Source organism: Sinocyclocheilus rhinocerous, unplaced genomic scaffold (genome assembly GCF_001515625.1).
Source record: "Sinocyclocheilus rhinocerous isolate Xijiao unplaced genomic scaffold, SAMN03320098_v1.1 scaffold395, whole genome shotgun sequence".
Classification (NCBI taxonomy): domain Eukaryota; kingdom Metazoa; phylum Chordata; class Actinopteri; order Cypriniformes; family Cyprinidae; genus Sinocyclocheilus; species Sinocyclocheilus rhinocerous.
Window position 1 is genome coordinate 448,785 of NW_015660890.1, and position 27,504 is coordinate 476,288.

Sequence of the window (27,504 nt, forward strand, 5' to 3'; positions counted from 1 at the left end):
TTTAAGATCTCACTGTTGCATAGTCTTCCAGTCTGTAATTTTGGTATGTGTATGTTTGTGTGTGTGTGTGTGTGTGTGTATTTCAGCTACTTTAAAACCATACCATTTTGTTTTGAGAATAAGGAAGAGAAACTTTAGCAGGACTGTGGACATTATGTAGAGAACTGATCGTATTGCCTAGATATCACGTGGAAGTGTGTGTTTGAGTGAATAGTAGTGCTGTATAGAGTCTCATTCCAAGCCTAATTGCAAAGCCTGGACAAAGTCTGATTATTAAGAAGTCTCAATGCTGTTGTTGTTTGCTTAATTCACATTTTTAGTAAATTCTCTTTTAAAAATCCACCCTTGGCCGTGACATGAAGACATCCCATCAGTGCACTTCCCTGTACATGTTACCATGGCATCAGTCACAGTGGCCCTGGGGGGCCTTTTGGTAAGAGGTAGCAGGTGATTTACGGGCCTGATTTTCTGAGCATGCTCCAAAATAGTAACACTAAACAAAGAGCCAAAACACAGACAGCACAGACAGCATCGCACGACAGTTCACTGCTTCATGCTCAATGCTCGTTTACACACATAAAGCTGATTGTTCTTCATAAAAGCAGCCATTGTGCAAGATCTATGTGTTAAAGATTGTCTCAAATATGACGCTTGCATTTCTTTCATGAAGTCTTACAGATGAGTACTATTCCATTTTGTGGCCCCTTTATTTGCTGAGATCTGCCATATACAGTAGAGTAGGGCTTTCACATTTATGAAATTTCTGCGGAGGATGAATTCTATTAATACTAATTATTGTGATTAATTATTTGATGGTATTTTTGTTAATGTCACTTACATCTTGATATGAAATGTATGATTGCTCATAATCAAATGTTTGCAAAGAAATATTGCACAGGGTGGAATTTAATTATTTTTTTAAATGAACAAAAAATTGAAATATTAAAATATTTACCTATAAATATAATATTTATACTTTCAATTTACAGTGTTGATAATATTATAGTAAATTAACAACAACAACAACAATAATAATAATAATAATAATTATTATTATTATTATTATTGTTAATATTAATTTACTGTAATATTTAGGTTGGCTGGGTTCAAAAAATCAACAGTATTTAATAATAATAATAATAATTATTATTATTATTATTATTGTTAATATTAATTTACTGTAATATTTAGGTTGGCTGGGTTCAAAAAATCAACAGTATTTAATAATAATAATAATAATTATTATTATTATTATTATTGTTAATATTAATTTACTGTAATATTTAGGTTGGCTGGGTTCAAAAAATCAACAGTATTTAATAATAATAATAATAATTATTATTATTATTATTATTGTTAATATTAATTTACTGTAATATTTAGGTTGGCTGGGTTCAAAAAATCAACAGTATTTAATAATAATAATAATAATTATTATTATTATTATTATTGTTAATATTAATTTACTGTAATATTTAGGTTGGCTGGGTTCAAAAAATCAACAGTATTTAATAATAATAATAATAATTATTATTATTATTATTATTGTTAATATTAATTTACTGTAATATTTAGGTTGGCTGGGTTCAAAAAATCAACAGTATTTAATAATAATAATAATAATTATTATTATTATTATTATTGTTAATATTAATTTACTGTAATATTTAGGTTGGCTGGGTTCAAAAAATCAACAGTATTTAATAATAATAATAATAATTATTATTATTATTATTATTGTTAATATTAATTTACTGTAATATTTAGGTTGGCTGGGTTCAAAAAATCAACAGTATTTAATAATAATAATAATAATTATTATTATTATTATTATTGTTAATATTAATTTACTGTAATATTTAGGTTGGCTGGGTTCAAAAAATCAACAGTATTTAATAATAATAATAATAATTATTATTATTATTATTATTGTTAATATTAATTTACTGTAATATTTAGGTTGGCTGGGTTCAAAAAATCAACAGTATTTAATAATAATAATAATAATTATTATTATTATTATTATTGTTAATATTAATTTACTGTAATATTTAGGTTGGCTGGGTTCAAAAAATCAACAGTATTTAATAATAATAATAATTATTATTATTATTATTGTTATTATAATTTTTTATTACATTTACTATAGTAATTTATTACTCATTTACTATAGTAATTATTATTATATTTGGAACATTATAGTGTAAATTATATTTTTATTTGTATTAATATTGTTTATCAGTGTTTTAGTAAATAAGAATAAGAATAATATGGAATATTATAGTTTAAATGATTTTGTTATTTTATTAATATTGTCTATTAATATCTTAGTAATAAATAATAAAAATATATCTGGAATATTATAGTTTAAATGACAGTTATTTTATTAATAAGGTTTATTATTATTTTAGTAAATAATAATAACAATAATAATAATAATACTTATTATTACTAATTTACTATAGTAATTATTATTATATTTGGAACATTATAGTTTAAACGATTTAGTTTTTTATTAATAATGTCTATTAATATCTTAGTAATAAATAATAATAATTATATCTGGAATATTATAGTTTATAGTTATTTTATTAATATAGTTTATTATTATTTTAGTGAACAACAACAAATTAACAACAACAACAATAATAATAATAATAAATAATGGTTATTATTATTAGGAATAATATTGTTTAAAAGATAAATCGTTAAACTGAGTCAAAGGGAGCCACACATCTCCAATGATGGAGTTTGTTTTGAGTGCTCACAAAATGTGCTGCTGTACTGAAAAGACGTGGTATTTCAGGCGATACGTGATTGGAATTCAAAGTGTATAACAATCGCAGTTATGTCAAATAATCACATATGGCCATATATAATTGATAGCACTGTAAGAAACCAAAACTGTAATATCTGTCAAGAGGAGCAGAGCACAAGAGGGAGAGGAGATTCAGATTGGAAAATGCTTGAACCGCACTTGTAATTCGGGGGTTGCCTGATTTAATAAAGCTAATTAGAGGTGTAAGTGGGTGATCTAATCAAAGCACACTCTAAACGGAAGGACCGTGGATGTGAGAGGTCCATCAGTCCGACCCCCCGTGTGGAGCAGTAATGGTACGCTCCTGTGCTAATGGACTGCATGGATCACCATTGTGAGTCTCTGGGGTAGGATCGGTGAGCACATTATTTGGGTTGTTGTATCTCTCCATCTTTTCCTCATGCCACTCTCAGTCTAAAACATTCATGAGGTTCCTCGGGTCAAATCAGCGCAGTTAGACCTTGACTAATAGCACGAGACCGGCCACTTAGACAGGAAGACAACATTTGACCCACATGAATAGCAGACAACAATGCCGTTTAGAGGTGGGTTTACAGTTTTACACAAACAAAATAGGTTGCAAATGATGATTATAACTAAGTGATCTGACTGCAGAAAAGTGTGATAAAAAGAGGTCTCGCAAGCACTGTAAACGTGTACAGATTGCACACGAGTGTGTTCATGCCATATCCTTCCATTACAGTGCGGTGGACACAGTGTGTATTATGGCTATGATATACATTGAGTCGTGTTTTGACACTCTGCAATGGAAAGAGACATTTCAAACAGCCCAGAGGTGATGACTGAAGTCATGCCGTGGCTGAAGTGTTGTCGTGTCATTTGTCTTCTGAGCATCTGGCTGACGGCTGTTTGCTTCTCCATATCTAACCATACATTAGACCTACACTGGTTCCTCCTGATTATAGAGCTTCTGCTGCTCTGAAGACGCAGTCTCAGTTAACACGGGGTTTAGCTTCGGACTCGGACAACGTGGGTTTCAATTTCATCACTTGCTATTTGTTGTGTTTCTGTCCTGCAGCTTCTTCTCCTTCTCCTTCTGTAAAGGTGTGTCATGCAGAATTAGAGGTTTGTGGTAGAAGCGTGTTTGAGAGAGGAGAAACTCTGACCTAGCAGCTATAAATAGAGCCTGGCTTGCTTCACAGAGAGAATTACAATATATGCTACAGTATATGGAACTATAGGTGTTCCTGCCTGAATTTATGTATCGTTTCAGTATATAAGGACTTTTATTAATCAATGATCCAGTTCTGTCAGACTCAGATGAATATGAAGTAGGCATGTTGGAAATAGCTACCGGGTACAGTATGTCAAAACTCAAAATGTCCAGTTGTTTATCTTAATGCAATCCATTTTACTTCAATAATGTGACATTTATGAGTGAAAGGAGAAAAAAAAAAACGTGAGATGGGACTTGATTTTATTTGTCAGGAAGTGGATTGGATTATGAAACGTGGGCATTACATACAAGTTTGATAAAACAATGCCTAAGTAGCTATTTGCCTAATGGTTAACATTATTTAATAGCCCATGCATGTCTACTGTAAGTGACATCAGCATTGTGGTTTCAAAGGAGAGTTGTTTCAGACAATTATTAAATTATATTTTATTATTATGTAATTTTATTTATGAATTGTTTAATTTAATTAAATGATTTTTATTTTTAGACAACATTTTTTTTATTTGGAATAGCATATATAAATAATTATTTCACAATAAGTCCAGGATCATGAAGTAGTAAGTAATATAAATCAGATTTTATATTGAATTTAAGGAGCTATTTCTACTTGACCTGACCCTTAACTCTCTGATGCATGAATTAATAATTCACAAAGAAAAAAAAAACAATGTTTCTTTTGTAAGGAAACCCTAATAACACTGTAATAATTTTATATATTAAATAAATAAAGCAAAAACTGGTGTTGTTACTAGAAATGTATTGTAAAAAATAAATCTTAAAAATAAAAAATACACCTAAAAAATGACATATTGTCTTTTAAAAATATAACTATATATATATACATGCATCAGAGGGTTATTTCAGTCATATAAACATTATACGTTCATTTTGATGTTTCCACATAAATGTTTTAAGCTACAGGACAAAGAATTGTTTACAGTGTAATTAAAATACTACATCAGTAGCCATCTATGCACACTGAAATACAATCCATCATACTGTAAGGAAACAAAATGCAGATCTTTTTAATGAGAGAACATCCTTAAATGGAAACTAATTAACTAAATACTTTTTAACCCCCCCAAGGGCCCTTTTAATGCCTATGGGGACCATGATGTAGTTCTAACACACCACAACATTATACAGCTCAGTTAGATGCTTTTATTTTAATTGCCGAGTCTAGTTTTGAGAGCTTTATTTACATTTTGAAGCTATTTTCTGAACACCCATTTAAAGTGATTTATTGCATTTCTGCCTCATTTTTAATCTGAAAAAGCCACTGAGATGGGCAGTATACATGGTAGGTAAGCAAATCTGGTGAGAGACATATGTTTGGAGAGAGGCATATTGATTAAAGGGTCACATTCATGCACTGCGCTCTCTAAAACTTATGGTGCGTAAACACTTTAGAGAGTTTATCAGATACCTCATTTTTGCTTCAAAGAGCTTAAGTATCCATGATTTTAGTTCCCAGGGTCCCCGGTATAAACAAACGTCTGCCATCTGCCAGGTTTGCAGCTTGATGTCACCCGGTGGTGTTGTCAGATGTGGTTAGATGCTGTGTTTCCCAACAAAACTGTCCGCGATGACCTGAAATCAGAAGTAGTTACAGAGAGGAGAAGTTGCATCAGAAGAAGAAAGAGAGAATGCAATAGCAAAGTTCATGAAGGGAATAGTTTTCTCAAAAATAACAGTTCTGCCATCATTTACCCAAACCATATGACTTTCTTTTTTCTCTGGAAAACAAAAGGAGATGGGTTTGGAAGAATAAGAAAGCACCCTTTTCCACATAATAAACCTGAATGATCCCAGGGTTTGTCAAACTTCCAAAAATGACTTTTGGAAATAATTTTTAGAAGTCATTTACTTCTTCAGCATCAATTACTCTTCATTTACACATATTTTGTTCTGTACATAAGTCAATATATATTAATATTAATTAACAATTTATTTATTAATAAATAATTAAACAATATTTATAACAATATTTATTTAGTAGGAGCACTGTTACTCCCAAATACCAGATTTGCTGCATCTCTGAGCACAACACAGCAGATAATGTTTCATTTCTGAAACGCTCATAAAGACAGTCACTCATTTAGTTTCTGGATGAATCAGCATTTTTAAATGAATCAGTTGCGTGAATTATTCAATGATTCACTCATAAAGACAGTCACTCATTTAGTTTCTGGATGAATCAGCATTTTTAAATGAATCAGTTGCGTGAATTATTCAATGATTCACTCATAAAGACAGTCACTCATTTAGTTTCTGGATGAATCAGCATTTTTAAATGAATCAGTTGCGTGAATTATTCAATGATTCACTCATAAAGACAGTCACTCATTTAGTTTCTGGACGAATCAGCATTTTCGAACAAATCTCTTGAGCAAATTATTTAATGATTCGCTTATAAAGAGTCTCACATTTAGTTTCTGAATGAATGAGCATTTTTTGTGAACTAATCTGTTGAGCAAATGATTCACTTGTAAAGAGTATCTCGTTTAGTTTCTGAATGAATCAGCATTTTTCAAAGAATAGTTTGTATTAAACAATATTTATAACTATTTATTTAGGAAGAGTGATGTTGTTCCCAAACATCTGATTCACTGTGTCTATGGGTAAAACACAGTAGGTTGTGTTTCATTTCTGAACGAATAATAGTTTTTTTTAACTAATCGGTTGAGTGAATTAATTAAAAAAAATAATAATTTTATATCATGATTATCTCATGATTCACTCTTAAAGACAGTCACTTCTTTAGTTTCTGAATGAATCAACATTTTTGAATGAATCTGTTGACAAATGATTCAATGATTTCCTTATAAATAATCTTTTGATTAGTTTCTGAATTAATCTGTGTTTTTGTGAACTAATCTGTTGAGCAAATGATACAATGATTCACTTGTAGAGTCTTTAGTTTAGTTTATGAGCAAAACACTTGAGCAAATGATTCAATGATTAACTCAAAAATACACTTTTTTAGTTTCTGAATGAATCAGAGTTCTTGAATGAATCTGAAGCACATGATTCAGTGATTATCTTGTGAAGAACCTCTTGTGTAAGTTTCAGAATGAATCAGCGTTTTTGAAAGAACAAATTGTGTGAGGTTCCTGTCACTATTGAGTACATCTTCTGTTATATTTAAGTAAATAATAGAGTTTTATCATTATGAGATCGAGTTTAATGATTATCAAAGACTTTTAAGTCACCGAAAATCTTCTCCTCTGCCATAGTTTTCACATCTTGAGGCACCATATTTAAATATGATGACAGCATTTTCAATTATTCCATCTCATTACTGTCCTAACCTGCACTAACTCTTTAAAGCTTTGTCTTCCAATGTGTGAGAAACAAAAGTCTTTGATCACTATACAGAATGCAACATGAAATGAAGCTTCTGAGCTCTAACGGTTTCTCTCATTGAAATGACAACAGCATGAGCTATAGACGAGTGTCTGTTTCCTATTCTCCAAGCCAGGATGTGTACGTTCCTATGGGAATGCATCGGTTGTAGTTGGGATATGAACAATGACTGCAGGCAGCATTTCAACTATCTTTTCTTTTTTTTGCACTCTCTCTTCTCTTTAGCTGACACAAGCACTTCCTTCCATCTTTGAGGCTAGCTAATTACCCACATGGGCACACAGCAGTGCTTAGTGTTGGCCTGGAAATGATCCTGACAACCCGCCGATGGTTTTAAGCTTTATTGCATCATCAATGATGTCAGAAAGTACAATCATATTTAACCTCAGGATCTATACGAGACTCTCGTGGGCATTATACATCAAAGTCTTAGAATGAAATATTTCATATGTGAGGCGTAATATCGGTCTTGAGAGGTGAGAGGTCAAAAATGTCACCTATGTTGTCTTTGTGTTATAAAAGGTAATTTTTCTCAGTATGTGTTTGGAAACCTCTCACCACGTCTCCATTATCTGTGTGTGTGGTCTGTGACTGTAAGGGAACACACTGTGTTGTTTGACTGTCTGTTGTGTTTTGTTTTGATGGATGGAGCTCTTGAGTGGCAGATGGCTCTCCATCCTGCAGACGCGTTATCACACACCAGGGGGTCCGAAGACAAAAACACAACAACTCTATGCATTAGACCACCAGCATCTTGACTTTTGTGTGATTGAGAGGAGGGGTTTTCCATTTTCAATTACTATGTATGGCACTTTCCACAAATAGGGTACAAAATAAAGCTTAAAAAGTCTTTAAAATGTTTTTTTTTTCTTTGGTCATTGAAAGAAGGTGAAGTGTGTAATTTCTGTGCCACTGGCATGACCAATGACTGTATAATTATTTTATTTTAACATTTAGAATAATTTTTATACGGGAAAAATTATACACTACAGCTCTAACTTTCAGAAAATGTTGTTTGTCCACCTCATAAATATTTTATGAGCTGTTTTAGTTTCTATTTGTTGTATAAGAGCTTTGCAGCTTTTTCAATGCTGTTACCAAAATTTGATGTCCGAATACAGGGTACAAACTTTATTTGAGTGATTTCATGGTTTTCATTAAATAAACATAACATGAAATAAAAAATAATAATAAAATGATGAAAAAAAAAACATCAGAGTGGGTAAAAGAGTTGCAAACTTAGCCTATGTGGTTACTCACTGGGGCTAGACAGTTCAAAATAAAATAAAAAATAACATTACTAAAATATATATAGATATTATGAAAGTTTGATTTTTTTTTTTGAATCAGTTGTGTGAATTATTCAAGGATTCACTCATAAATACAGTCACTCGTTTAGTTTCTGGATGAATCAGCATTTTTAAATGAATCAGTTGTGTGAAAAAAAAAATTAAAATAAAATAAAATGCATAAAATGGATTACTAAGTATTTACTACATTTATTTAGTAATAATTTATTTAGTACGTACTAAGTACTTTTAAGTTAAAAGTATTTAATTTTGTATGTTATGTTCATTTTTATTTCTGACATCTAAAAAATCTCTAAACAAAATTGCAACACAAATTTGTAAACATTTCTGAAACGCTTATAAAGCCAGTCACTCATTTAGTTTCTGGATGAATCCGCATTTTTAAATGAATCAGTTGTGTGAATTATTCAGTGATTCACTCATAAAGACAGTCACTCATTTAGTTTCTGGATGAATCTGGTTTAGAAAATCCAATTTTACCCATGGTTTGCACTGAAGATTCATGTGACTCTAAGTGCATCTTCAAATGAACAGAATTGTAAACTTTATAGTGAAAAGGTATAATTCTTTTTTTCATGCGGAAAATGAATGTGAACTGAAAAATATTTGTTTCAAAAAGACAACTCAGCCTTTGAAAGATTAGTTATTTTATTTTGCCATGTTGCTTGTCATGTTTCTTGTCATTTTAAAACATAAGAACCATGTTTGATTGCATTGTTATGTTTTGTTGATAGTTTTTTTATTTAAAATTAGCATTTTCAAACTAATCTCTTGAGCAAATCATTTAATGATTCACTTATAACGAGTCTCACATTTAGTTTCTAAATGAATAAGCATTTTTTGTGCACTAATCTGTTGAGCAAATGATTCACTTGTAAAGAGCAACACAAACAATTTAATTGCAACACAAATTTGTAAAAATAAACCTTTTGTCAGAAGTGCCATATTTAAAGAAAGTGAATGTACAGTATAAGAAGCAATCAGTATGATTGTGTTAATAGCTGATGTTGAATCAGCTCAGATGGTGTCAGGCAGCCAAACACAGCCATTAGACATCAATTTGTCTCATTATAATCTACTTCTTACTATCTTTGCCATCTTGTGTGTGAGTGTGTATGATTGAATATCGTTCCAGGTCACCTTTAAACATGACAGCAACCTGACATTGAGTTAGGGCCTTGTTTAAGACTGCAGTACGGCATGTGTATGTGTATTTGATTTGAAAATCTATGCGTTTTGTGTTTGCTTAATGCAGTTTTTTTGGCCAGAGTTGCAGGACAGATGCGAATAATTCTGCGACCACCTGCAATGCAGATCAAAAAGCCGAGGATAATATTTGCAGCAAATATATGATTCAGAAAGTGCTTTCGTTGACATCCGAATCTGGGTGTTTGTGAATTTGAGGGACGTGAAGCCTTTTTTCTTTGTCTGTCTTCAAGGTGACGTGTTTGACGGTTAGTTTCAGATGTAATGTGATCTGAGGGACAATATGGATGGATAGAGATGTTGAGGGAAGAACGAGACGGATGAATAATGACAGCCTGGGTCACCCAAAGAGAGAGCGTGTGTACATTCATTGTGCACAAGGACAGTGATATAAAGATGAAGAGGGACAGAACAGGAAATAGAAGGATGCAGATTTGTCCCGATAGTCTCAAGAAAGAGTTTGGATAATGAATACAGCTGTGTGCGTGTGTGTGTGTGTGTGCCCATGTTCAGTATGCAATTAGAGTGCTGTGTCGGCATCACGCCGCCAGGATGCTGACACACTCATAAAAAGCCCCACAAACAGCTCAAACACACACACAGCAGAGGTCCAGTGAAGTATAATGCAGTTAGGAGTCATATTCACGACTCAGGGTTGGTTTTTGCCTAAATTGTGGCAGCGAATGTCCCCTCAAGGACAGTAAAACCTGTAATCACCTACATTGGGGAGAAGCAAACAGTCCCTGTGAGGAAAACAGCTTAATAAACAGACTAAATAATGCCTTAATGGAAGTTTTCTGTGAGGGTTTGGGGGATAAAAACATAATTAGCTCAGTGTAATAACAATAGAAGTCAATGGAAAGTCCCCAGAATGACAGAAAAAACAAACATGGGCTATTAGACTCCAATTTCCCAGCTATTTTGCTCTGATTCAACGTTGTTGACCTACAATCCTGGGACCAGACAAAGAGATGACCACTTTTACTGCACTCACCCACACAGCGACTCGCACACCCCTCTGATGAAATGTAGTAGGAGAACATGACAAACACATCTTGACTTACTAAGTGGAAAGTCAGACTTAATGGTGAAGACGCACTTTATTTTGTGGTTTTGGACAGAATCGGTCATCTGAGTTAAAGGAAAAACTTTGAGTTTAAACAGACACTTTAAAGTGATAGTTCATGAAAAAATGAACATTCATCTTAACATCATTCCAAATCTGTATGATTTGTTTTCTTCTGTGAAACATAAAAAAGATTTTTTGAAAAATGTTGCAGTATTTTTGTTGCCTATACAATTAAAAGTCAATGGCGAGTGGTTTTGGACCCCATTGGCTTTCATTATAGACAACTTAAAGTGGTATTTTACCTAAAAATGAACTTTCACCCTCATGTCATTCCATTATTAAAAGTGCCTCAGTTGTTATTGGGCCAAATAACAAAAGTCACTGGGGACTTGTTTTGGACCCCATTGACTTTCATTATATGGACATAAACATGCAGGTTTAAGATGACTGTTTAAAAGACTATATTTTCAATTTTTAAGATGTTTTCTGTTTTGTTTGTCTATACAATCCAAGTTAAAAGTCAGTTCTTTTGGACACCACTGACTTTCATTCTATGGACAAAAACATTCTTCAAAATATGTTGTGTTTTGCAGGTCATACAGGTTTGGAATTACATAAGAGTAAATGAGACAGAATTTTCATTTTTGGGTGGACTGTCCCTTTAAGAACAACTTTTACACCAAACCTGTTCCTGAAGGGCCACTAAATAGATAGATAGATAGATAGATAGATAAAATCCCACACACATGGAATTATCATAGAACATGACCAAAGAATGAATGAATGAATGAATAAATAAATAAATATGTTTATGTTAGAATGAATTAAATCAATAAAATTACATGAAGGAAATTAAATAAATATTTCTAAAGCCACTCTTTGTTCAATTCAATGCAGTCTCTGCATTAATTTTTTCATGCACTTTTATTAATTATTCAGCTTATCATGTTTATCACATTTCTTTTATAATCAATCGAGAGCCCTAGTATTTTCTTGCTGATGGTTCAAAATAAAAAATCTGTCTGTTTTAGTGTGCATCGGCGAGGATCTGATGGCCTCTATTCATCCAAATGGAGCCTTGTCATCTTTATTGACTGAAAACATTCTTTTTATTACTGTATATGCGGTTTTATGAGTGAGCGTATTTTAGTTGCAGTCTGACTTATGGTTTTGTGCGCTTGGAGCGCTGATAAGGGAACTGATGTGTTTTAGAGTATGTTACAGGCAGATAGAGACAGATTAATCCTCCGGTATACCATAATCCTCGGCTGATGGATGGCTGCAGATATGTGACTGTGTGATCGTGGCTTGGAGATACAGGCCTGCTGGGAATGAGCAGCGCAAGGTCATGTGTACAGCTGCGCTAGTTAACAATCCAGCATTTTAGAGTTTTTAACATCTATATATTATTCAATGCTCCTTTCCATTGTTCACTGGCTTTAAACTTTGTTTGTTGACTAGCTTAGGAGCCTAAAACATTCTTGCTTTGCTCATTTAGTCCTCTGATTTCCCCCAGGACGAAACAAGATCTCTGTGCCGCAGGTTCTTTCGTTTCCCGGCTCTCCGGGATAAAATATTGCCATTAGATCCTCATCTATCAGCGGCGAGACATTTCATCAATGTGTACAGCCTCAGATCTTTACAGCTTAATATTCATAACACTGCCCACTACATGGTTTGCCACAAACAATGGCCAACTGTCTGATGAAGCGGGTGAGCTGAAGGTCATGCAGCGGAGAAGGGGCAGGTGCTGTGGCACCGTCAGTGGTGTTGTCAGCATATGGGAAATTACAGCAGGTGTGTGTCCAATGGACCACAAATTTAATAACAGCACCATCCACCTGGACACAGGTGGGATAATTTCAGTGCATGCTCAGGAAGGGTGAACCCATATTGAAACTCAGACAAACACACACACACACTTTATTTGCAGTTCATTGTTTCTGGGTGTAATGAGTTAGCAGGCCAGATAAGGTCAGTATTTTAGGTCAAGTTAAAAAAAAGAAAAAGAAAATTCTTTTATTCTGCAAGAACGCATTAAATTAATGACAGTAAAGACCTTTATAATGTTACAAAATATTTCTGTTTCAAACAAAAGCTGCTCTTTCTTCACTTTCTATCAGATAATCCTGTGTAAAGAAGTTTATTGTTTCCACAAAACTATTAGAATAATGATTTCTGAAGGATCATCGACACTGAAAATTCAGCTTGGCCATCACAGAAATAAATTACATTTCAAAATGTATTTAAAACAAAATGTTGTTAAACAGAATTGCAAAAATAATAATAAATATCATTCATATTGTCTTTCATTTTTGGACAACTTGCATCACCTTTAAATTTGCTTTATGCAATATGTATTCAAATTCTCATAAAATTATCCCAAAATAACATTCATTCGTTATCAGCAGGATTTCTGTTAGCTTTTAAAGCTGACACAAATGAAAAACCAACACTTATTCAAATTCTTCCAAAACTATCCAAAAAAAGTATGCTAATTTGCCATCTGTAGGATTTCTAGTAGCTTTTAAAGCTGACACAATGGGGGGGGGAAAAACAAAAACAACCAGCATTATTAAATTCTCCCAAAATTAAAAAGTATGTTAATTTACCATGAACAAGATTTCTTGTAGCTTAACTAACAGAATGCAATAAAACCCAAAGTTATCAAAAAAAAAAAAAGTATATTAATTTGCCATCAACAGAATTTTTGGTAGCTTTTAAAGCTGACACAATGGAAAAACCAACATTTGGCCAAATGTGGATGGTTTTCGAGGTGATTCTGCTCAGTTCAAAATGGCCGATATTGGCAGAATGGTAAACGCATGACTAGTTAAAATAGGTATGAATTTGCCAGTAACAAAGCTTGTTTGCTTGTTGGCTAAAATCTTATAAAGTACTTTGCTTTGTTAATATACTCACGGCCTGTCTCTACAAGTGGTTGCCAAACCTTTTGATGTGAAGTGTCATAGGCAAGACAAAACTTGTTTTTGACTTCATAAACTGGGTCAGATAGAATCTGCACACTTTTTGATTTGTTCTACTGGAGAAAATTTGCCAAAATTCCTAACATACACGGAAATGTTGAGGGATGTGCAGAACCTGAATGTGAGGTTCGGATTCCATGTGGGCATATTTACACTAAATAAAACAGACCGCAGGATTATGAAGAAGGATTACTTCCTCCTATGAGCGAGCGAAAAACTGGCATGAAGATGCGAGGGATTTAAACATTTCTAAAACGGCCAATTAAATCACATAAAGCCATCTCTCGCTATCACTGGTGCGCTAATGACAACCCCTCAGGTTGTCGACCTCCTGATCCAAACTGTCTGTTTCTTGTCCAACAGTCTCTCTATCTCTCATTAACACATCCTTTCTGTTCCTCCGTCACTCTGGTTTTCCTTTCATCTCTCGTTCCCAGCGGTCTCGGTTTCATTCGGTTCCCTTACCTCGAGCTGGATTAAACAGTAAGACATCAGACGCTCTGAGAACACTGTGCACTTACAGGCATTAACACACTTTTAAACAATGCTTTCTGTGTGCGCAACACATACTACTCTTAACATAACACAAATACACACTATAAGTCAAGATAATGTTACATGAGAGCGAATAAACGAACACTAAATCTGTCAGTCTCAATCTTAGCACAGAGACTGCTTTCATAGGGCACCATTTCAGCGGTGCTGGTCATTAGCTTTCATGTAGTGTAATTTCAGCAGTGCCGGTCACTCTCTGCGGACTCGCTGCTGAGAGACAAACTGTATAAAACTATTACTGTCAGTTACGACATGGCAGAGCGTCTACACATGCATTACCATGCTTAAATTATTCATCGATTGCGACATACACACTCTAGAGATGTGTGTGTGTGTGTTTTGAGGCAGTGACTTGGAATTAAATGTATTGTTTATATGGAGATTTGTTGGATGGCTTTACGGCTTTGCATTATTAAAGACTTGCCCTTTTACTGAGGGCATCCATTCAGACAAATGTGTGTGTGTGTGTGTGTTGAAGTGGCCATATGAACACTGCACATCGCTTCAGTGAAGCCCGTCTTGTCGGGATTGGTTGATTTTGCTCTTGTCAGTTTGTGATTGGCTACTCTAACTGTCCGTCTTGTCTCTCTCTTTGTTTTTGTTGCAGTTATGAGGCGGAACCCGTTCGCAGCGGAGGGCTGTTGCCGGAAAGGCTCTAGAAACGCCCTGCAGGAGCTGTACAATCCCACGCAGGTATCAGTACGCTGGATCTTATGCTACACATATCAGTTTATGGGAATGTAGATATTGCATACACTGTGAAAATATCCCGGGAAAAAATAATACAGTAAAAAGTGGTGAAAATGTTATAAAAATATGGTGACAATGAGATAAACCAAAGTAAAGAAAAATCTAAGTAACAAACGACAACGTTAAAATAATGCAATAAACGTTCACTAAATAACATGAAATATAACAAAAAAAAACATTCAAATGTATGTAGCTGTCAACAAAAAAAAATTTAATAAATAAAAATAAAAATATATGCAGTAATCCACGCAGGAACTTCTGGGAATGCCATTTTACTGTAAATTATAAATGTGGCTCATATTTTAACTATATATTATATATATATATATTTTTATATATTATAAATTCTATATTATATTAATAATACATAATTTTAGCAATATGTACTCTAAAATACATGTATTTTCTTGTTATTTGCATATAGATTTTAACTAAATATAGTCATTCATATTTTTACTAGCAAAAATCATAAATCTTACAGTAAAATGACATCCTAAACTATTTATAATTTTTTTAAATATTTTTTTTCGGTACAAACCTATATTTTAAAGTAAATATGAATAAGTAAAATGTAATTTTACAATGGTTTACACGAATTATATTTTTCTTTATTTATTTTTTTCATTTTTAATACATTTGAATATAGATGAGCTCATACACTGAAAAAAATAATTGGTGCAGAAACAATGTTCGCTCAGAAATTGCTAATAAAATTCGGAATTAAACAGCAATTAACACTTTGCATTAAACATGACATTTTTAAGTAGAAAGATTGAAATAGTATTTTCTTGTAAAATGAACTCCAATAATCTTTTAGTTTTATTTACTATTTGAAAAATCTATATTTTTTTTAGTTTCAAAAATTGTGTTCACAAGCAGTTGAAATTAAATCTGAAATCCAGTGAATAAATCAGAAATTAACTGGAATTGATAGGACTGTGAATACACATTAAAAATACACAGTGGGAAAATACACATTAAAAAAATTAAGAGGGACTAATGATTACAGATCAAAAGTAAAGTCGTTTCTGACAACTGAGTGAGTTATTAAACATTACGACAAACTTTTTTTATCCGGAATAAAACGCACCAATGAATAGTTCACAATAAGATCAGAAACGGGTATTAGGAAAGTAAATTGAGTCAAATTTGATTTCATGGGTCTATAAGTTTCTGGTCCTCTCTGCACTGAGGTCAGCGGGAAAGAATAACCTCTGGACCTTCTTTGGAATGCCTGAGTATGTTCCTATGGAAACGCATAAGAGCACTCACATTTAATTTCCAATGTAAAACATGCACGTCTAGAGCTTAGCCGAGCAGATCCGCTTCACCACAAAACCAACATTATGTGAGGGTTGATTTCATCCAGTTTAATTTCACCTCTCTCTCTGTCTTTATTTCTCACGCTCATCTTCCTGCACGTTTCCACCCACCTCCACCTTTCAGTGAGAGCATACCCCGTCTGTTCTTTGTCGCCCGACCGACCGACCGCCCTGTTCCAGAAAGCAGGGAAAGAAGAGGGTGTAGCTGTAATAGTTTGTTTTCATCTCATGTTCAAAAACTCTTTCACCTTGAGAAATCAGGCTCAGCGCTGTCAGAAATGTCACAGCACAAGCAGTTGGTGGTCTAGTCTGGCACTACACACACACACACACACACACACACACACACACACGTCTTTTTATTGACTTCAAATGTATTTCTACTGAGCTAATGATATTTTCTATTTTAGGTTACAGTTACACACAATGGAAGAAGTCAATCAATAAAACGTCAATAAAATGTTAAAATACTCTTGTTTTAATAGTATAGACACACGCCGTAAACAACATGCATGTGTGAAAAAAAATCACTTTTTGTAAAATTATATCCAGTTTTACACTTTGCTATGACAGCAGAGCAACATAAACCCTAAAGTGACTGCAAAAATGATTTTTTTATGCTACAAATGTTGTCAATTAAGATTAACTTGTACTAAACCTGGAATATTACGATGTAAACATTAAACAATATGTGTGTTAACATGGTTTTAGTGTAAATAATCATGTACTAACATTTCTGCGTAAATTTATATGCAGTTTACGGTTCAAATAATACACAAGCGCTTTTATAAAATTAGAAGTGTCACTTTTCTGCCTTTAAGTCCTCCAAAAATTGGCCTCATTCACTTCCATTGTAAATGCATTACCGCAACCTTGATTTTTTATTCTACAAATGTTGTCATTTGAGATGAACTTGGATTGAACCCGGAATATAATATGCATGTTAACACGATTTTAATGTGAAACTTGTAAACTTGTATACAGTTTAACAACTTCATTGCCATGTCATTGGAACATCGAAACTCTAAAACCACAAAATGATTATAAAAATTATGATTTAAACAGGTTTACAGCTCAAAAATGATTTTAATGTGAACAAAATCACTTATTAACCTTTTTTGCAAACTTGTTTTACAACTTCATTGCCATGACATAGAAACGCCATAATCCCTAAAACCACGAAATGATTTAAGAATTATGATTTAAACAGGTTTACAGCTCAAAAATACACACGTTTGAACAGGAAAATTAATTGAAGTGCTATTATAAAATTATAAGCTTCACTTTTCTGCCTTTAAGTCCTCCAGAAATTGTCCCCATTCACTTCTATTGTAAGTGCACCACTTTAACCTTGATGTTTTATGCTACAAATGTTGATTGGGATGAACTTGTACTGAACTCGAAATTTCTGACAATATGCATGTCAACATGATTTTAATGTGAAAAAAAAATCACCTACTAACCTTTTTTTGTAAACTTTTATCCAGTTTTACAACTTCGTTGGCATTCCATGGAACACTATAAACACTAAAACGACTGTAAAAAAAAAGATTTAAACCGGTTTGCAGCCATAAAATACACAAGTCTTAAAAGAATAATTCACTGTAACGTGCTTTTATAACATTTTAAGCTTCACATTTCTGCCAAGACCTCAAAAAAATTGGCCTCATTCGCTACCATTGTAAATGAATCTCTGCAACCTTGGTTTTTTTATGCTACAAATGTTGTGAATTGAGATTAAATTCCTTTAACTCTCATTAGATGTTATTTAATATGTTTAATAACCCATTTTACTCTTTGTAACCATTGGCTGCTCTTCACATGTAGTTAATTTCAGGTTTTACTATCCTTGTAGGAACAATTGGTCCCCACAATGTAGACAAAACCTGACACACACACACACGCACGCACACACACACACACACCTGTTCTGATGTAAATTCAAGCTTTTAAACCAAACTCAATCCCTGGTGGATTCTAAGCGAGTCTGAATACATGTACAGTATATTTAGACTATGTTTCCATATGCAGCAGCACATGTAAAGTTCCATTCATTTTTTCCACAAATATGAGGCTTTCTTTTTGACCACTCGTGCAGGATTTGCCATACGATATGCATGAAGGCAACAGAGTCCCATTGAGTTTTGGAGACACTTTTACGGGGTACATTTAGAATGGCCATTGCTTATCTTGTGAATTTCAATACCCTCGGCTCACACACGGTTGCATGTAAGTTCAAGTGGCTTTACTGTGAAAGCAGCCACATTCATGCGGACTATAGAAACACTATACAGGAGATTCAGGTTACTGTAGGCACTCAGATAAAGCTGAAGTGTGCACTTAATAGACTAGAATACTTATACAGTGTGATGTTGTAATGTTCAACAAGCATCATACTGTATATACATACAGCGTGCAGTAAAACGCAACACAGCTTTTATTATTCCACCAGAAACTGTGACAGGTACTAAAGCTATTACACTGAGACTATTATAGTAGATTATTCTCTCTCTCTCACTCTTATTCTTTTACAGGCTGTTCGCCCTCAGCAAAGCTCTTTAGTCAGGCTGTAATGTGCCTCTGTTTGGCTTTTACTGAGCCTGCTGGGTAATGAGACTTTCGCTCATCCGCCGAGTGCTTCCGCTCTCTTTCTGTGTGAATGAGCAGGACGGTCCAAGAATCATCTGCTCGGTAAATGTTACCATCTCGGCCCTAATGAGGACACCCCGAGAGATGTGCAGCTTGGCTTTAAGTCTAGCGGTGTGTGGAAACTCAGCAAATAAGCATGATCATAAAAATCATGACTAGATAAAGTATTTCATCAGCTTTATTTGGCTTGTTAGGGACTTTAGCAATGCGACGCGTTATGGGAAAACCGACACATACGCTCTGAAATAAGCTCACAAGTGACTGATTTTAAACGCTCTACATAGAAACAAACACCCCTCTTAAGGGAAGCACACAGGAAGCTCTTGATGTTAACATAATACGCATGAGCATAAAAACAGCAGATACTTCATTGTAATACAGTATATTTCTAATTGGCATTGCTGTCAAATTGCCATCTTGTTGCAATGCATATATGCCTTATCTCGTACATTTAGTTTATGCCAAAATGCATGAGTTTGTCAAGCTTAGTTTGCCTTAGAAGACAGCGTGATTAGTAAACCAAAGTACAGAAATTAATCTTCATTCTTTTTGATACTGACAGGTATTTTCTCTTGAGTTCTTTAATTCAAATCGCTTCAGTGGATTCTGGGATTGCTTTAGCAATTGTTTACTTTTATTTTTATTATTATTATTTATTTATTCATTAAATTTTTTTTTTTTTAAATGAGTCCATCGCAATGCATTCTAGGAGATCTGCTTTATCGTATACATTTTTTTTTTAATTATACCAGAATGCTTTGTGAGATCATTAAGGTTATTGTACCTTAAAATGCAGCATAATTATGGTGATGCAATACCTTAATAAAAAAAAGTAGACAGAATTTAATTTTCTGTAATTTTCCATTTTGAGTGAATTTTCTTGTCACAATGCATTTTGGAAACTTATTCAGTATTTTTTTTTACTGAGCTGCGAGATATCTGTGAGATATCAGTGAGCATCAGTGTTGTTATTGTTAGCAAAAACTAAAACTATTAGACTGTAATTTTTGTTAACTAAAATAAAAAACAAAATAAAATAAATAAATAAAAAAGTTCAAAAGCATAAAAAAGTTTAGGTTCCAGAACTAAAATTACTAAAATAAAAATAAAGATGAACAGACTTTTTTTTTTAAATGACAAGCACAAAAAAATTACTAAAACTAAAAAAAAAATACACACTGACTTAAACATGAAATTCTGAAGTGGAATAATTTAAATACTACTTTCTTCAAACAATCTTTGTTTATTTACAAGTATGAAAAATCATTTTTTACAGTGCAGGATGCAGCATAATTATGCTTTTTAAAACCTAAAAAGTAGACAGCGCAGTATGTTTTGCAACAGAGCTTTGTTAAAGGTCTAGTTGCCCCAAAAATGAAAATCCTCTCATCATTTACACACCCTCCACTTGTTTCAAACCGGTATGAGTTTCTTTCTTCTGCTGAACACAAAAGAAGATTTTTTGAAGAATGTTGGCAACCAAACAGTTGCTGGTAGCCATTGACTTCCATTTATTTTCCATACTATGGAAGTCAAAGGCTACCGACAAGAAACTCGTATAGGTTTGGAACAACTTGAGAGTGAGTAAATGACAGAATTTTCATTTTTGGGTGAACTATCCCTTTAAAATTAAATCTGAGTAATTGTATGATGTAGCAAGATCATGTTACAGAAATGACTTATCCAGATATCAAAGGCGTTGCTGACGAATCAGTCTGAGAGGGAGAGAGGGATCGTGGGAATGAATGAGCAAGTCTATAGAGGTTGGCTGACAGCTGTCATACTTCACTGTGTCTAAGTGCTCTTCTGCCCTTCATCACTGGAACACGGCTGCTTGATTTCATCAGTGTGTGTGTGTGTGTGTGTGAGAGAGTGATGGGTAACACCTGAGGGCCGCACACACCCCAACCGTCACAAACAATTACGAAAACACGAGAAGATGCAAGATCAGACAAGCACGGAGACGTACCTAATCAAAGAGCATCTGACTCAGAAACCCACGAACTGACACATATATTTCACACTCTCATCTCTGGGCTTTAAAAATCCTCGCTGCGTTCTCTTACTGTCAGAGTCATTTGCGGCGTTCCATATTCAGATGTTTACGGACATGTGGCTTTGCTCTGGGACTAAATGCTGGACAGGAATTGAGGGAGCCCGAGCACAGAGCAGAGACTTATGACTTCAGTTTCAGGTTCACTGAAGTGCACAATAAATTAACTGTGCAATTTTTGTATACTCATATGAAAACCATGTATATGAATATATGTACAGTATATGAACTGAAAACAGTTAATGCAAGAAAATGAAAAACTGAAACTAAAGTACAAGCAATGATTGAAAAGCAATTACAATAAATCATTTCTGTCATCAGTGATTTTCACATGATTGTTTATTAAAAAATAAAATAAAATAAACTTTTTTAATGTTAGTCCACCAGATTTTACTGTTTTAAAATCTTCATTTTATATATTCTTTAAATGTTCTGTTGGTCTCTCAATTACTTTCTTAAATATAATTACTACAAGTAAAAGTGAATATACAATCTGTATTGTATACAATCTATCGAAACTGAAAATAAAAATAAACATACATCATACATTTAAAGTAAATTTTAAAATAAAAGCAAAACTAAAATAAAATAAAATAAAATATTTAAAAAAATAATAAATACAAGCTTTTTAATAATTTAATAATTAATAATAATTTATGCATTTAGCCATTCTATTTTAAAACGTTTGTCTGCCAGATCTTTAAAATATTATATATATATATATATACACACACACACACACACACACACACACTCTAAACTGAAATCAGTAAACCATTAAAATAAAGGCGAGTTTGTAAAACTAATAGCCTTTGTGTGTGTGTTTGAGAGAGTCTTTGATAATCTTGTGAAAGTTCAGGCAGCCTTTCATTACACTTAAACTCTTCAGAGGAGAGCTATAATCAAAGCATCAGATGTCTCGTATTTCCTTCAGCATGCAGCAGCACAGCTCTGACATTAGTTTGTGAACTCACTGAACTGAACTCCTCTATGCCACTTGTCTCTGTAGCTCAGTGTAAGATGCTTTTCAGGTGCGAGAGGTGGAAAATCACTGGCTTGACATTGACTTCTCAGGATCTCTCACTCTCTCCCTTTTTTTCCCCCTGGTACTCCCACCCTCCCTCGCTTCTCCTTGTCCTCTTTATGAGTCTCTTTCGCTGGCTCAGTGGGAAATGCGTGGTTTTATTTGTTTTATTTGTTTAGGTGGGTCGGGGTAAAAGAGGGTGTGTGTCCAAATCTACACAGTTAATAACTAATGAAACGTAGCAAAGCTTCTAACTTAAATACATATTTCATTTATTTCATAATACAAATACATAAGTATAATTTAATTTAGTAAGTCATTTCACTTGGATAGTTAATTCTAATTAACTGGTTTGGGGGAAAAAGATTTAAATCATAACTTATCTGTGTACTCTCCTGCAAATTTAGTAGCAAAATAAAATATTAGTTTAATTTTTCGACTCAGGTAAATAATTCAATCTAATTAATGACTTTTAAAAATAATATATACATAAAATATATTTAAAAAATACTAAATAATAAAAAAGTATAGAAATTATATACCAGAATATATCTTATATTATCAAAGTGTATATTAGCCTATCGAATATACATAAATGTACAATAATACAAAAATTTGAATAAAACATATTTAATACACATAAAATATGACAGATAGACAGACAGACAGACAGACAGACAGTCAGACAGACAGACAGACAGACAGATAGATAGATAGATAGACAGATGGATAGATGGATAGATAGATAGACGTAGAAACATATTCAGGTCTGATTTATTTATTTTATATATACTGTACAACTATATAATGTACAATATATGTACAATGAATGGTGTGTGTGTGTGTATATATATATATGTTAGATTTACTTTTGTATATTTTCTGTTTTCATTTTTATTTAATTTAATTTTAATTAATTTATGTTTTAATAATTTTGTTTTGTGTTTTTGTCATTTTTATTGCTTTTTGTTTGTTTTTTAAAATGTCAATAGTTTTTATTAAGTTTTACATTTTAGTTTTAGTTATACTTTACTTTAACTTAAACTAAACACAAATGATAATTTTTTTAGTTTTAATTAACAATAATAACCCTATATAAACACACACACACACACACACACACACATATAACATTTTAAAGTAGCTTGGCAAGCTCCAGTTTGAAAGTAGCTTCTTCAACACCAGTGTAACAGTCTTACATCACTCTAGAGGTATCCCATAATCCTCTACCACACACTGCCAGCGCACATGGTAGTATTTCCCTCGCACTTTTACGCAACCTCTCAATGCAACACCCTGTGAGTTGATGTGTGCATGTTTGCGCGTGTACCTGGCCAGTAGAAATGGCACATTGGCAGCGCCGGGCAGAGCCAGTGGAAACTTCCTGTTTGAGTGCTGAGGGCATTCGACACTGCACCCATTCACCCCCTCTCTCTATCTCTCCGGCCGCTCCGTTCACCCTCCCTCGCACCGGTGCCATTCATATACACCTCTATTGGATACTCACTAGAGGTCAAAGGAAGTCACATGATTAATTACACCAGAAAATGACATTATATAACTTCAATAAGTCTGTTTCCTTTGTTAACTGCCTGTGTTTTTTATTTTATACTGTTCTCTGAGGTCCACTTATAATGTTACCAAGATTTTTTACATCAAAAAACATAATAAGTTAGAAGTAATAAGCTGTTTTCTGTCCTGTTTTTAACCCCCCTCATTAGAACACTCTGTTTGAATAGGCGTGTCGGATTGTAGACTCAGAAGTAAATGCCCACTGCTATGATTGGCTAACAGTTGTGTGTTTGACAGTCCTTGTTCTTCACAGATGGACACTGCTGTGATTTAGGTTAAAACGCATAAATACTCATATCAAATGATCTGTAATAACAGACAAAGCAATAGTGATCATGTAATAAAAACAGTTACTCACACTTGTGTTGCGACATTACTGTCGGATCCTATATAGTGGACACAGCATCGTCTTTTAGTTTCAATCTTTCTGAAAATCCTGCATCGAATTGTGCCTTGTTTGTTAACGAATCTGCGGTAAAATGAAGTGAACAAACGACCAAGTTCTTACTGACGCGGTCTGGATCTTCATTAAAAATAAATTTCATCCACTTTCCTAGTGTTAGGATCAGAAGGAAGGCAATGCTAAGACTGTTTTTCCACAACTTGGCACTGCACAGCGTCTTGTTGTCTTCGGAGCATCTTTATCGTTTGGTTTCTGCTTAGAGCATAGCTCTGCGTTCGCCCTTCTCGTTATTTACACTACATGCGCGAAACGGTGGGCGGGGCTAAACAGGCAGCGATGTAGAAGCAGGCGTTGATGTTCTTCTGTGGAGGCGGTGCTTATCCACACTATTACATCATAGAGTAGAACATTCCAAAAGCTGTTGTTTTGTCAGACTGCCTTCAATATAAGCTGTTTTTATACTAATGAGAAAGTTTTGAGTTCTGAAACTTACAGAATGTTTTTATAGCACAATGACCTCTTATATGTCAAAAGATCAAGGGAATTTTGGTTTCTCAGTTCATGACCCCTTTTAAGTCCCTTATTTTAAGTATGAGCATGAACAAAATATAAAAATGACGTAAAAATATCCATATTAAAGGCACTGATTGTATTGTGGGATGATGCAACAATAGAGTCATGCTATGATGTAACAATGGAACGACACCATCACACAGTGGCTAGACCTTTTTAGTAGCCTACGTTATTAAAATGAAGTGTAAACGCGTGTTTTTATGAGAACGAACGAGCTCATCCCTGCTGTGTGGCTGTTAGCGAAATCATGGAAAAGTTGCTTCAACTTTTACAGTTCGGAAAAGTTGATTTGGTCTCTTGTGAAGCGCGTTCGCCTCTTTCTCTTCCTCCTCTCATTGACATGGGATCAATTTTACTGCAGCAGCACTAAATCAAGTCCTCCGCTTTGAGAGACAGACAAGAGATCCGTCAAGACGAGCAGCGCGTTGAAGCGGGGACTGAGTGTGAGGGGGAGAGACGCACAAGGACACCTTTATCAGCAGCGCGCGTGTGTATGAATATGTGTATGCGACGGCTAAAAAGAGGTATTAACTGTCAGAGAGCTGGCACGCAGTTTGGTGTTTACTGAGCAAACACAGAGAGACGCGCGCGCACAAACTAACGCAGCACTCAGCTGGACTCAGCGCAGCAGGCATGAGTCATCATCATCATCATCTTCATCGCCTGACGGGTCCACACTGTAATGGACAAATGATAAGAATGATAAGGATAAACTTCCTGTGTATCAGCACCAATTCTGCTTGAAATTCAGCATGATGTGATTAAGATCAGATTCAATTAAAGGGTTAGTTCACCCAAAGTTGAAAATTAGGCTGCGTTTTACTCACCCCCGAGGCATCCTAGGTGTATATGACTTTCTTCTTTCAGACGAATCCAGTCGGAGTTATATAAAAAATTGTCTTTGATCTTTCAAGCTGTTTAATGCCACTCAGCGGAAAAACAAACGAATGTATTTCTTAGATTCGAACACCATACTAGCATGGAATAGCATGTTTATTTATAATATATTAATATAATATATTTATTTATTAAACCTGCTTTAAATAGATTGCATAATGTAATTTACATATTATAAATACAAAATTGCAATTTGCTTTCTGTTTTAATATATTTTAAATGATTCCTTTACTTCAGTCTTCAGTGTCACAGATGTGTCAGAAATCATTCTAATATCCTGATATGGTTATCAAGAAATATTTCTGATTATTATAAATGTTGGATACAGTTTTTGCTGCTTAATATTTTTGTGAAACCATGATACACTACCATTCAAAAGTTATAAGATGTAAGAGGAATGTAAGATTTTTATTACTATTTTTTTTTATTTAATACTTGTATTCAGCAAGGACACATTACATTGGAATTTATATTGTTCAAAAGATTTCTATTTGGGGGAAAAAGTTATTTATTTATTTATTTATTTTTAAAATTCCTATTCAGCCAAAAAATTACGGAAAGATGTATCATGATCCCCCCCACCCCCAAAAAAAGGAAAAATTGTTTTCAGCATTGATAGCAATAAGAAGCACTGTTAATAATTGAATACCAATAATAAATCATAATATTTGAGCACCGAATAGCATATTTGAATGATTTCTGAAGGATCATGTGACACTGAAGACTGGAGTAATAATGCTGAAAATTCAGCTTTGCATCACAAAAATAATTTACATTTACCATTTTGCTAACACTTTACTTAAAGCCTTTATGTATTGTAATACGTTATATCTTGTTGTAAATAATTATAACTGATTTTAAAATGCATAGTGTAACAATGAATTGATAAGTGTTATAATGTATTAACCGTGGTTACAATTATTCATGAGATTATACAATGCATTATAATGTGCATTACAAAGGCATAATTAATGCATGAAACCTACTTATACATAAAGGCTTTAAAGGCATAAAGTGTTACCACATTTTTTTAAATATAACATTACCATATTACATGTGTGTTATAATATAATATAATATAATATAAATGTTAATGCATATCTTATGCGAACAGAAGTGCAGACTGATTTGAATCTAATTCTGAAAATTTTACTCAGTCTTTTCATTTTATTGTGGAGGTCTCCAGTAAGGAAATCAAATTTATTTTCTGAGTTAAACTTCAGCCCTTTGAGTGTGCTAATCTCCCTCTCTGAGCTCATATAAATGGATGACAAATCTCAGCATGAGGACAGATGGAGGAAAGGATGAGAGAGGCAAGGCTTTGACTTTCTTTAATAATTCATCTCACGCTTATAAGAGCTCGTCTGAGAGCTTCTGAGGTTGTCGCGGTCACAGGGTCAAATCACAACCTGAGTGACCGAGAATCAATCTCCTAAAAAGCAGCGAACTTTCAGTGAGACATCAGTGGGTGTTTTTTCAACTACATGGGTTCATTTTTATGCAAACTAATAGACTTGAGCTTTCTTTTTAGGTTTATTTATGGCGTTTTATGCCTTTATTTAGACAGGACAGTATAGGTCGACAGGAAGTGAAGTGGGTGAGAGAGAGGGGGATGGGATTGGGAAAGGTCCGCGAGCCGGGACTCGAACTTGTGACACCCGAAGCGCAATGGCGCTGTATGTCGACGCACTGCCCACGAGGCCATCGGCTTTGACAGACTTGAGCTTTCAATAAGACTTTCAGTGTTACATT

General features: G+C 33.7%; 2 protein-coding genes across 3 annotated transcripts in view; one reads left to right on the forward strand and one right to left on the reverse strand.

Annotated features, from left to right (window-relative positions):
- The window catches only part of LOC107726007 (carbohydrate sulfotransferase 11), a 45,580-nt gene that overhangs the window by 9,073 nt on the left and 9,003 nt on the right, over positions 1-27,504 (forward strand). For both annotated transcript variants that reach the window (XM_016535460.1, XM_016535459.1), the window contains exon 2: positions 15,117-15,202. In XM_016535460.1, coding sequence (XP_016390946.1) covers positions 15,117-15,202 — 86 coding nt within the window. The remainder of the gene's footprint in view (positions 1-15,116; positions 15,203-27,504) is intronic.
- The window catches only part of LOC107726006 (solute carrier family 41 member 2-like), a 38,337-nt gene continuing 32,842 nt past the window's right edge, over positions 22,010-27,504 (reverse strand). Inside the window, exon 11 of the transcript XR_001638204.1 lies at positions 22,010-22,038. The gene's annotated coding sequence lies outside the window, so the exon portion shown is untranslated. The remainder of the gene's footprint in view (positions 22,039-27,504) is intronic.